This window comes from Brienomyrus brachyistius, unplaced genomic scaffold (assembly GCF_023856365.1).
Source record: "Brienomyrus brachyistius isolate T26 unplaced genomic scaffold, BBRACH_0.4 scaffold51, whole genome shotgun sequence".
Taxonomy (NCBI): domain Eukaryota; kingdom Metazoa; phylum Chordata; class Actinopteri; order Osteoglossiformes; family Mormyridae; genus Brienomyrus; species Brienomyrus brachyistius.
In genome coordinates this window covers 1790348-1802650 of record NW_026042326.1, presented here as the reverse complement: position 1 = coordinate 1802650, position 12303 = coordinate 1790348, and the positions used below count along the sequence as shown (strand labels likewise).

The following is a 12303-nucleotide window of genomic DNA, read 5'->3' as shown; positions in this document are numbered from 1 at the left end:
GCTTTCTTACCAAAGCCCAGTTGCTCTACAAACACACCTCCTGTTTACCCTCTAGTACTAATAAACAGGTCAAACCAGGGGAATTCTCATGCCTAAGTCTTGAATTACTCCCTATTTCCTATATTATTTTACTGTTTGTCTCAGCAGACATCTGAAATCACAAACCAGTTATACTCACAAGTGTGATTCTTTCTGGGCCCTTCGGTTCACAGAAGAAGGTGGTAGGCCAGGAATTAAGTTCTTAGGTGAAGAAATATTCTCTCTTCTTGAGGAAAATATCAGCCAAAAAGGTTCCCAGGTCACTCTTGTAGTTGTTAGCCCCTTCTCCTGGCTGGCTCGCCAATAAGATGTAAGGAATCCACTTGCAGAGTCTCTGTAGTTTCAGTAAAAGGGTGGTTTATTGAACAATAAAAAAATAATATAATGTGATACAGTATAAACATATATTGGGTATTGAAAGGCAGCTCAAATACAAATTAAGGATTGTTTTTCAGCCTCCTTTATACCCTAAAAGACCCTCCCCAACAAGGTGCTGTCTGTAGGTGTTGTGAGGACTGTGAGGAACCTGAGGCAGAGATGGGGCAGGACAGGGTGGAGACTTTAAGATCATTGTAATTCAATTGTCTTCTTTATCACCCTAGTGGTGCCGACTGGAACCCCCATTCTCTCCCTGACTTCTCCCATGATCATAAATTGCTAACATTGTCTGTATCCAAATGATCAACCAAGAACATTGGGGCATCTTTACTACTTTTCCTTACAAAGCTGTAAGCACAACGTAGGGTGGGGATGCTGTAAAACATTTTGAGACAATGTAATGTTGTGATAACGCGCTATACAAAAATATATTTGTTGTTGTTGTTGTAGGCAGCAGGGGTTATAAATGGTGGTTATATCTGGTAGTTGGGCCCCAATGATTTTTCAAGCCATCCTTATCACCCTCTGCAGAGTTTGCCGGTCTGCTTTTGTGCAGCTTGTGATCAATACCGACAAGCAGGGAGGTTTGCTTTCTTCAGTTTCCTCAGATAGAGGATGCATTTTTGAGCTTTTACATTTACTGTGGTGGTATTGGTGCTCCAGCACGGCTCATTAGTGACTATCAGGCAAAAGAACTTGAAACTGCAGATCCCCTCCTCTGCCTCACCATTTATGTAGAGTGGGGTGTGGTTGTGTCATGCTGACTTACGAAAGTCCACTATTGAGTGACTATTACACTGTGCAACCAGCTCCTGTACTTCATTCCTACAGTACCAATCAAAAGTTTGTACACGCCAAGCCACCTACAAAACAGAGTGATAGAGTGTCTCATCACATGACCTGGCCACCTGACCAAAACCTAGTAGAGATGGTTTTGGAGGGGTTTGACTAGAGAGTGAAGGAAAATTAGTCAATGAGTGCTCAGAATATCCTTCAGGACACCTGGAAAAACATTTCAGGAAGCCACCTTATGAAACTGGAATAGAGGAGTCAGTAGGGTCAGCCAGTCCCTGGAGGAATTGGGGTTAAGGGCCTTGTTCAAGGGCCCAAGGGTGAGATCACTCTACCGACCGAGAGATTTTAACCATGTATTTGCTGATTCATCATTGTTCGTTATACAAAGAACTGTATTATCGTCTGCAAACTTGACAAAAAGATTACAGTCGCAGACAGGAGACCAGTCATGTATGCAAAAGGGTATAGAGAAATGAGCTAATCACACATCCTTGAGGAACGCTGGTGTAGCAGGATCAGTCCCTGTTTTGCCTGTTGCTTCCCTGTTTGGCCAGCAGGTGTTGTTAGCCATCCCATTCTTTTCCCTGCATTTCTCAAGGTGTAGCACCTCTTACAGGTGCTAAGCAGTAAGATGTTGTAAGCAGGTAAAACTGTATATTTTGATCTCAGAAACTCCAATTCTATATAAAAGCTAGACAAATTCAATACAAAATTGCTCATTTAAGGTTCATGTCCCGTTGTTGTCGCCATTTTGAAATATGTGTCTGCGTGAGTGTGCATGCGCAAGATTGGTGCTGTCTCAGGCAATCATTTCAGTCGCATTGTTCAAACAGGCCGGTCGTACGTACCAGAGCTGCGCTGTTTGTCGAACCGTTACAGATGGTGATACATGGTTATTTAGGTTCTTGCTCAATTCTCATTGTCTAAATGATTTATAACCCACTTATACTAATTTAAAATAGCGCTATAACAAAAAGAGCTAAATGTGTCCTAAATTCTTGGACGTTTCTACACGATAAGAAAAAACCCCTCTGCCTATCTAGCATGACAGTACATAGTCCGGGCACTTGCGGGTTTAATCTACCAAAGTTTTAAAAATATTTTTTGATGTATGTTGCTAAATATCGTTCACTATTCCTACGGCTATTAAATTAATAATAAACTAACAAAATACAACTGAATTGTTTTTATTCCTTAAATGTTATTGTTTAAAATTTATACTAATGTGTCTTACATCTTTTCAAGTTATAGTGCCTTATTCCTTTTGATTAACCAGACATAGATAAATTTTGCTAAATGTAGCTAAACAATCCGGGGGTGTCGTGTTAGAGATCGACTTTTATTTAAGGGATATACTGTATGATGAAATAAGTTTCTATGCATTAAATGTTTTATTCAAATAAAACAAGAATTAAATAAATAAAACAAATTCAACAAAAACTTTGAATCGCAAATGTAAACTGAGCCCAAAAACTAATCAGATGTGCAAATATCTGCCGTTATTAAAAAAGACAATAGCCAAATATATACAACAAATGTTTAAATATCAAATTATTATAAAGAAACAATAACCGCTTAAAAACAGGAGAGAACCCTGAACGAAATACATTTAAACTAGCTGAACATCACAATTTAATACAATGGCTCAGAACAAACACACATATATAACACAAAATAAATGACATCAGTTACATTCTCCATCCTGCCAAAAATCTTGGTATTCGCTGTCTATTTTTAGCCGCCCGCTCCCGCTAGCGGCAACTTTAAAACCACCCGATCTCGCGAGATTTCCGTGGTGTCCCGTGGGACCCGCGGGATCCCAGTCCCAATGCAGGGCTCTAAATGCACACCCTCTACTCGTGAGACGGGAAATCCGAGCAATTGTAGCTGATGATTGACATCAGAATGGACGAATTAGAAGACCGTTTTCGCGGAAGGGGACGGGTCCAGTCGTTCAGGGCCGTGATAGATCGGCAATCAACGTGAGCTTCGGAGTAAGACGTCGGTTTTTGCGTTTAGCTTGAACATCTCAGAAGTAAGTAAGTAAGAATTATATCTCATACACTGTGTAGAATTATTAGATATGCGACTTTCTGATGGTGTGTTACTATCTGTAATAATGAACAAACGCTGGAGTTCCATAACCCGACATGTCGGCTCGACTGGGTCAGTGTCAGACTTGTCCCAGTACTTTTCACTTTGCCTTTGTTTCAGATTGTTCTCCAAGGAGGGCGGTTTTGGACTCCGAAATAGACCCCCAATCTGTCCCGGAAGGTGTGCGTGAGCTCCGGGCACTGTGACCCTGCTCCCGGGTGCTTCTTTCCAGTCTCCGTAGCTCGCAGCGCAATCGCTTCGTTTACGTTTCAGTGCGACCAGTGCTGTGTTTATGTCTTTGTTTGACGAAGTCAGTGAATACCTGGACGACAGGAGCGCCGGATGGGAAAGGTAAGCCTCGATTAATAGTGAGTGGGATGCATATGTGTATCAAGATGGCGTCTTCCAGCCCTTCACATCGCCGCCTTGATAAACCATGACGCACTATGCACCATTTCGATAAATTTGTATTTCGGCTTGCCTGGCATTATTTAAGGCCCCAAACGCTTCATGTCCAATAACGCGTTGCTCGGATCGAGTTTTATTAGTCTCCGGTAGTTGATTGTCTTATCTTAAGCAGTCCCGTTGTCTGCCATAGGAATCTGTATAGTTAGCCTGCTCTTCGCTTTTACCGGGTACATACGTAGAGCTCGCCACCTGCCAGATGACGAATTCAGACTGGCCGCTGCTCCTCTTATAATATGGACCCCTCGTTCCCTAATCGGGTTAACACTTACTTTGTTTACCTTAATCCAGTCCGGCGAAGCCACACTTGCCGTAATGTACTTTAGATCAGGCTTTGAATGGTGAATTAGCAATTTCTTATTCCTCCCTTTTCCGAAGTTCCCGTATCCACCACATGTGTAGTCAGTCAACTGGGTGTCCGTAAGGTCGACTTTGGCGATGTGTCAGTAGGTTGCGGCCCTTTGGGACTGTAATTAAAAAAAAAGTCATTGCTGGCTGCCCCTTAAGTGTCAACCTGTCCTAATTTTGGTTGCATCTGGCTTTTACATTGATGGTTCTTTCCTGTCCTATTCCTTTTCCCAGAGCTGTTGCAGAGCTGTGGGAAGCTGTTTTGGGGAAACTTAGCCTACGAGTGCGGGACCTACAGCCTCGGTGGCGAGACTCTTTTCATGTCAGAGACCGAGTGCTGGTGCAGTTGTTTATGTCCTCCGCCCTGCTGCTCACAGGAGACACCAAAAAGCTCCAGCTCGAGTTCTTGTCTTGCTGATAGATCTCGCAAAAGGTCAAAATGTCTGTCAACGTGAACCGCAGTGTGTCAGACCAATTCTACCGGTATAAAATGCCCCGTCTGATTGCTAAGGTGAGTAGATGTGGTGTGTGTGTATGTGTGGCTGGCTGTTAATGATAGGTGTTTGGTGACCTTGCTGTTGGCAAGTTAAATCACACATAAGAAAAAAGTCATAATGACTGAGAGGTAAAATGTAAATATGCAGCTATATTTTTGTTGTGATCATGCCCTATGGTTATAGGGGACTATGTGATTGGCTAGCTGTGGGTGTACAATACCTCTAATGACTGCTAAGCACACCATTTTTGGAAGGGGGAGGTGATGGGCATGTGACATCAGAGATTCATGCTGGATTCCATTTACCTTGGAGATCAGATGTCCGGGCTGGGAATGACGTCACATCTATGTTAACCATTTTCCAGTTCAAGTCGTCAGGAAGCCATTTTGCAATACCAGTTATAACCAGGTCCGTTGTTGGATATTGTTATCAGTACCACTTCATAACACATCACGTGGTATTTTGCACATACAAACACCACAGCAACCTGTCAACAGAGTTTGACAGTAGTGTGTCTGTCTGGTTAAATCAGACACAAATAAGACAAATGCTAATGAAAGATATATAACTCCAGCTTTCACTTCTGTCCATGAAGGCTGTTGCCATCTTTAATTATGAAGTTGGTTTCACAAAGGTTCCTCTGACTTTCTGAGTGAGATCTCTGACTTCACTGGTAATACCCAGCCCTATTGGACGCTTTCACACTGAAGTTCCAGAACCTGGTTCGAGTCCACTTTTGTATGTTGCTTTCACACAGTACAACAGGAACTGGGATCTTTATTACTAAATAAGAATGGGAGACACAAAAAGGTCATAGGTTAAACTTTCCTAGTTTCAACTAGGGACTCAGAAATTCTGACTTCTCAGTTCAATTTGGATTGACCGTCAGGTCTGTTCCTTTATAGAGTGCTGTGTGCTGGAGGGTTCGTACTGAGTGTCCTGAAGTCACATGACCATGCACTGGGTGCTTGTGGGGAGAAAGACTTGGATTTCACAGGCAGGGTTAACATCTCGCCCCCCCATTTGCTCCCAGGTGGAGGGTAAAGGGAATGGCATTAAGACGGTCATAGTCAACATGGTCGACATCGCAAAGGCATTGAACAGGCCTCCAACATGTGAGGACTTCCTTTGTTTGTTCATCTTTCATAAGAAGATGTTATAACCGTCTGTGTAACTCCTGCCTGCTCCCCATGAATACTACAGTCACAGCTGAATATAAGCTAATGTGCATCTCATACCATGTCTTGGGACTTTAAATAAAGTATCGACTGTTATCTAATTTTGATCCAAAATGATCTAATGTTACTCCCTCTGAGCAGTGCTGCCCCATTTAGGACTGGCATTGTCCATCCTGGTGCCAAACTTTTTCAGGCAAAGTCTCCAACTATGCCGTTGCCTCTAGATCCCACCAAGTTCTTTGGCTGCGAGCTGGGTGCCCAGACTCAGTTTGACACAAAGAATGACCGTTACATCGTTAATGGGTCTCACGAGGCGAACAAGCTGCAGGACATGCTGGATGGATTTATCCGCAGATTTGTGCTGTGCTCAGAGTGCGACAATCCTGAAACTGATCTGGTAAGCGAGTATTTAAGCTCTTTTGGTATCCCCACCGCCCCCCCCCAATCCGGAACTTTCAGTTAACCTCAGGGTAATGCTGCATATAGATGGTCAGAAGACTGAGGGATATTTAAAAGGCCCTATTATGTGTTTTTCTGGTGTTGCCCTTTCCATTGGTGGGTAAATGTTTATGTGTGAGACTCTCACCACAGAAACCAGTCTTCTCTAATCTTCCTGAAACAGTGTAAAATAGCACACAGTAGCTCAGGTAACTTGTATTTATCAATAAGTACAACGAGCAACTGTCTCTATGCTGTCATGGTTGAAAAAGTGTTCATAAAGCTACTGAAACAAAGTAAAATAGCAAAGCACAAGCTTAATATAAAGTTATAATATAATGTTTTCCATCCTTTTAGTACTTTTATTTCAGTACTGAACAGCCTGTCCTCTCTGAAAATGCTGTGCTGCTGGTGTCCATGTGGTGATTTAGAGCGTTGTGGTGCAGTCTGTTGTTTACAGCACATACCTTGGGCTATGGTTGTGTAACAGTATGCAAAATTCAGTACACCTTGGTTTTGGCTTCATGGTTTGGTGTAATTTCATTACTGTAGGGAAAGTGATTTGTTCTGAGATTATTTATTAAAACCGCAAACACAATTGGGGAAAGTTGCAAACCAGAGGCAATGCATCCGTCAGCGTGTCTGAATTGGGGAAAAACTGAGATGCTTATTTGCACATTATTTTACATGTTTATTGTAATTTGTAAAATAAATCCTGTACTCTCTACTACTGAGTGTGCTTGCACACCCCAAACTTTGTATTTATTTATCCATCCATCCATGTATTGGTAAAAGTGCCTCTACATGCCACCGGGAGACAAACTTGGAAGACAGTTTCTGCTTCAGTCCAGTCGTATACACACTTGGATGATGTCTCAAATGTGTTAGCCCGTTGGGTATATTTCCAACAGCATATCAGAGCTTGGTACTTCAGAATAGACACATTGTCTTGGTTTCACCAGCTACATTCTCCAGTGCTGGTGTAAATTGGGAGACCAAAATGTTTCCAAACCATCAATTTATAACTCACTGTAACCAGCATTAGCTGTAACCAACTCACAGCCACAGTTGGCATAATTTTCTTTCTATGTAATATCTACTTGTGAAGTTAGGTTCTGCCTGTGTCAAATGTATTCTTGTTTTATTGTGTGAACTGAACTTTGACAGCCCTGCTGGGTTATGGGGGGGCAGGCACATGTATCAGGGTTGCCTACGGCGTCCTCATATATTGTGGTATCTTCCAAGAGGTCATCATTAATCCTAGGGATTGGTTTTGGCAGGTACCTCAACATTGGTAAGTGGGATGATCGTAAAGGAGTCCGATAGCACAAATTCGTCCTTATGACGTGTGAAGTCTTTTGGCTTTGGGTTCTAAAATGGGGGAGGCGTTCTGTTCCAGCATATCAACCCAAAGAAGCAGACCATAGCCATCTCCTGCAAGGCCTGTGGCTACCGTGGTATGCTGGACACAAGGCATAAGCTCTGCACATTCGTCCTGAAGAATCCACCTGGTGAGGAGATAAATGTTTCCAAGGGCTGGTTTTCTGCTGTAGGGGTTCCTGGCAAAAGTATGGGCTAAAATGTGGCCATAAATCCCCAACATGTCTACTGTAGCATAGGATATGGAAACTGAATGCATGAAGTGGTCAGATCAGCCTGTCCCTTTGGGAGCTCTATGCTGGCACTTAATTTGGGTCAGTGATTCATGCTCTGAACCTGTGTCACTTCCAGAGAGCGACACCGGATCTGTCAAAAAAGAGAAGGAGAAAAAGAACCGCAAGAAGGACCGGGAGAGCTCCAATGGTGGCGAAACAGGAAATAATGAGATTAATGCCCCAGATGTGGTGGTGAGTGTCTCTGTTACCTCATCATCTGAGTGGGGTGGGATGTTGATGTGGATTCATCAGGTCGTTCTGTGGGTGGGGTCACCAGCAGGATGGAGATGATGATGATGACTGGGCTGAAGAGACCACAGAGGAGGCACAGCGACGTAGGATGGAAGAGATCAGCAATCATGCCAAGAATCTGACCTTAAGTGATGATCTGGACAAGACTTTGGAGGAACGAGTCAATTTGTTCTACAGTTTTGTCAAGGTGGGAATGACGTGCAGCTTCTGCAAGATTAGATCCTCAGTGGTTGCCTATCATCAATGAGCGCTTCCACACAAAAAGAACTTTTCAGGAAGTAGAATCTTTTTCAGATCTCATTGCGCGAGGCTGGCCAGACAGGACTAGCGATCATAGACCGTCAAAGGCATATGATTTTTATTTTTTTGCAATCTTGGCATAATATGAATTAGGGCTGAAACAATTCCTCGAATAACTCGATTACAAACAATCCTCCATGCAAATTCTTTGCTTCGATGCTTCGTGTAATCCGCACGACTATGTACTGCTTAGTGATCACCGTGTTTCACTCGGAGGATTATTACTGTCGCACAGTGTGCTTCCGCTGCATTACGTGTAGCAGGTTTGATTTGATGGCACAATGGAGGAAGACAGGGAAAATAGCGAGGAAAGTCAGAGAAAGACGTAAAATGTCTAAAGTTTGGGACCATTTCAAACAAAAGAAAAGCGGAAATACTATACAGCGTGTCCATTGTAAATCCGAATTAGCTTACCACAATAGCACAACGTTAATGATTCAACATCTCAACAGAAAGCACCCAGTCTATGCATCCAGTCCACAGAGCGGAACCAGTACCTGGTAAGCGCGAGTGTTTCACTCATATCTGTGGCTAAAATAAACCTGCGATAGAAACGTATTTATGGGCATATGTGTGAATATAGAAAGTATGAGATGCAGCCCATATTTTTCCTCAATAAAGACGCTGATAACACAACAGCGGTGAAAATGATGCTGTCGTAGTTAACATGGAGCTGGAGCCTGTCTATACACAAAGACACAAAGAGAGAATGGAACATTCAGGTGGAGGGAAGGAAAACAACAGTGCTTGTAATCACTACTAAACCCTCACTGGTAAAAAGCTGGCGAGAGTCCTTAATCAAACCAGCTGCTCAACAAGCTGAAAGGTGAAGAAAAGCGATGTTTTCAGCTGCTCCCATCCACCGCCCTTGTCGTCCGCAGCAGCAAGGCTACAATAAAGCTGAACAAGTTAAAATATAAGCTGGTTGGATGCAGATAAACTGTTAGCTTAGTTTGACACAATATTTAAATTTGGCAAGTTGCGGCAGGCTGACGGCAGCCGTCACACTTTGTCGCAGTGATACCTGCAGCATGTAGGGGTGAGTCTAAAGGGGAGCATGGGGTGTACTCAACTAGATCTATTTCAAGGCTTTAGTAATATTATTGTGCAGATTTTGATTAATATGAATAATATTACATAATTATAAATAATATAAATATAACACAAAAATTACCTACCCCCCTCCCCCAACAGTCTTGGGCTAGTGAAACTCTGAGACGCTGAATTATCCAACCGCCACATGCTCCTTTAAAGGCTTACACACACACCCATTCTCTAACACACTTGAACACACACACTCTCACTTACACACACATGAACATGCACACAGCATTCCTACCTCATCCAGCAGATACAATCCTGTCTGAACGTTTTTTTTATGCCTCCTATAAATGTACAAGAACACAGAGTAAAGGCCATTTTAATTTATGCCTTAGTTTGATTACATGTATACCTTTTTTCAGTACATTTATTTGACATTTTATTTTTGCATTTAAGAAAGTTTCCTTTTAAAAAGCAAAACAAATATGTACATAAATGCACTAAAAGGGTTTAGTTCTTTTGTCAGTTGTTGTATAGAATTCAATCAAAAATGTTCCTAAAACAGAAACCCATGAGATTGCTCTTTAATAAAACAAAAGTATTTCTTATCCGATTTACTAAAATAATCAATAGCTGCAGCCCTAATAATTTGCAATATGCAATTAAGATCAATTTGAATCAGAAAATATTTTTTTTTCTTTAAATTTCAAGTTTTTGTTCATTCAGTATTGATTATCTTAAGCTCCCTTGGCACTATAGCTTTATTTCTCCCTCTTTTGGGAGCTGTTGCTCACTTCATCTCTCTGCCCTGACAGCAAAAGAAGGACAGTGGTACTATTGGTTCCGCTGATAAGGAAATCCTGGCAGAGGCTGAGCGCCTGGACGTGAAGGCAATGGGCCCACTGATCCTGAGCGAGCTGCTCTTTGATGAGAACATCCGTGACCAGATCAAGATGTACAAGCGCCACTTCTTGCGGGTGAATGTCACTTCCTGCTTAATTGATGGTCAATGTGCAGGTGGCCTTTTGGCCAGTTTGAAGTTTTAAATTAAATGTAGCACTCGTATCTAAAATGATGTACATGTGATGCAAATAGCACGTTTCAAACATACTGTCAAGGAGTTGTCTAGGACAAAGTGCAGCTAGGCTGAGCTTCCAGTGAACGCCCAAGTAAGCAGTATTGGGGCAAGAGCTACACAGCACCTTCCAGACAAAGTAAAAACCTAATCAGAAAATGCGACATTTAACAGCATTCAATGAACTTGGAATGACATGTTAATTTAGGTTCTCATTTTATCTGTGCCATATATGGGAATTTCTGCCTGAAGTTATGAACTTCTATGATATTTCTGGTGTAGCTTAGCATTCAGAAAGGGGTTAGTTGTTTGAAAGATGGGAATTTTTCAACTTCAGCTGGATTCTACTACTAGCCCCTTGCTGTAGTGAGATGAATTTACCTGCTACCCTCTTGTTGTCAGTTCTGTCATGACAACAAGAAGGCTCAGAAGTACCTGCTGGGTGGCTTCGAGTGTGTGGTAAAGCTGCACCAGGCCCAGCTGCTGCCACGCATTCCCATCCTGCTGAAAGACATGTATGATGCCGACCTGCTGGCTGAAGATGTCATCTTGGCCTGGGCCGAAAAGGTATTTGGCTCGGTGATATTCCTGCTCTTTGGTTCCAAATGACTGCCCTCCCCCAAAAAAAATGTTTTATACTGAACATGAAAATGTTTTGCTGCAGGTGTCCAAAAAGTACATCTCTAAGGAGCTTGCTAAAGAGATCCATGCCAAAGCAGCTCCCTTTATCAAGTGGCTGAAGGAGGCTGAGGAGGAGTCCGAGGGCAGTGAGCAGGAGGAAGATGTGGAGAATGTGGAGGTGTGTTTGAGCTTGCATCAGCATTGTGTGTGTGTGTGTGTGTGTGTGTGTGTGTGTGTGTGTGTGTGTTTATTGTTGGTAAGCTGGTGTCTGCAGATAGCCAGCAGATAGGACGGTAACCTCTCATAACCTGTCACCCTTCCTTCTAAGGTTGTTTACTCCTCCTCGGCCCGTGAGCTGAAGATGGAGACGGTGAAACCAGAGGAGCTGGACAAGGAGGATTATGACATTGACATTGATGCCATTTAGGCAACTTGATCAGAGCTGTGCAGAGCCCCCGCTTGTTTCAGTAGCACCCCTATTTTTTAATTGTCCTTTAGTGCCTAGGAATGCTGGAATGTAGTTGAGGGAGGAGGGTAGAGCGATTGTGCTTGCTGTTCTGTCTGCAGTGACTAAATGGGCTTGCTTCTCTGGATTCTGGCCTGTGATTTTTCTCCTCCGCAAAATAGTTTGTGGCACTTGAGACATACTCTAAGTTGTGTAAACAGAGTATATTTATATCATTGATCAGACATATGCTTGCTTGCACATTGTAATTTGCCAATAAGTTTATTCAATAAAACAAAACAAAGTGTTTGTATGCCTTGGTGTCATTAAAATGAAGATCTTAATTTAAGGTACTGAAGCTTCCTGAATTTATCATACTGAAGCTATAATGTTTTTCTGGATTTCCTTTGTTACTCATGCAGTACATCCACCTAGACATACAGCTCAGTGTTGCTTTGGGGGGGGGGGGATCACAACAAAAATGTTCAACTAAATGAGGCAAATTATAGCTGGATGTTCTTGATATGAAGCAAGAGTACTGGCAGCATCTGATCTTGGAAGGCCATGAGGACTGTAGGGTAATTGCATGCATCTGGATAACCATCTGCAGTGAGTTCATGCTTGTACAGTCCAGCCGCAGGGGTTGTTTACTGGGTTGCTCTCCGCTGAGATTCCTACGCCA

At 42.6% G+C, this 12303-nt stretch overlaps 1 protein-coding gene across 3 annotated transcripts; it reads left to right on the top strand.

The window, feature by feature from the left end:
* Window positions 1–3094: 3094 nt before the first annotated feature.
* LOC125723795 (eukaryotic translation initiation factor 5-like) lies at window positions 3095–11930 on the top strand. 3 transcript variants are annotated; one of them, XM_049000580.1, is made up of 12 exons: window positions 3095–3247; window positions 3427–3657; window positions 4354–4630; window positions 5650–5731; window positions 6019–6191; window positions 7632–7743; window positions 7964–8079; window positions 8168–8326; window positions 10296–10457; window positions 10958–11122; window positions 11220–11354; window positions 11505–11930. In XM_049000580.1, exons 3-12 carry the CDS (start codon window positions 4559–4561, stop codon window positions 11601–11603), a joined length of 1275 nt encoding a protein of 424 aa, XP_048856537.1. In that variant the 5' UTR covers window positions 3095–3247; window positions 3427–3657; window positions 4354–4558; the 3' UTR covers window positions 11604–11930. The 3 variants fall into 3 exon arrangements, with proteins under 3 accessions (XP_048856537.1, XP_048856535.1, XP_048856536.1); XM_049000578.1 differs by having other exon boundaries at window positions 8165–8326; XM_049000579.1 differs by having other exon boundaries at window positions 3115–3251; window positions 8165–8326.
* Window positions 11931–12303: the final 373 nt, after the last annotated feature.

Coding starts and splice junctions, on each gene's coding strand:
- LOC125723795 (XM_049000578.1), top strand. CDS start 4,559: ATGTCTGTCAACGTGAACCGCAGTGTGTCAGACCAATTCTACCGGTAT. Junction 10,458..10,957: donor ACAAGCGCCACTTCTTGCGG/GTGAATGTCACT, acceptor TCTTGTTGTCAG/TTCTGTCATGACAACAAGAA. Junction 11,123..11,219: donor TCTTGGCCTGGGCCGAAAAG/GTATTTGGCTCG, acceptor GTTTTGCTGCAG/GTGTCCAAAAAGTACATCTC.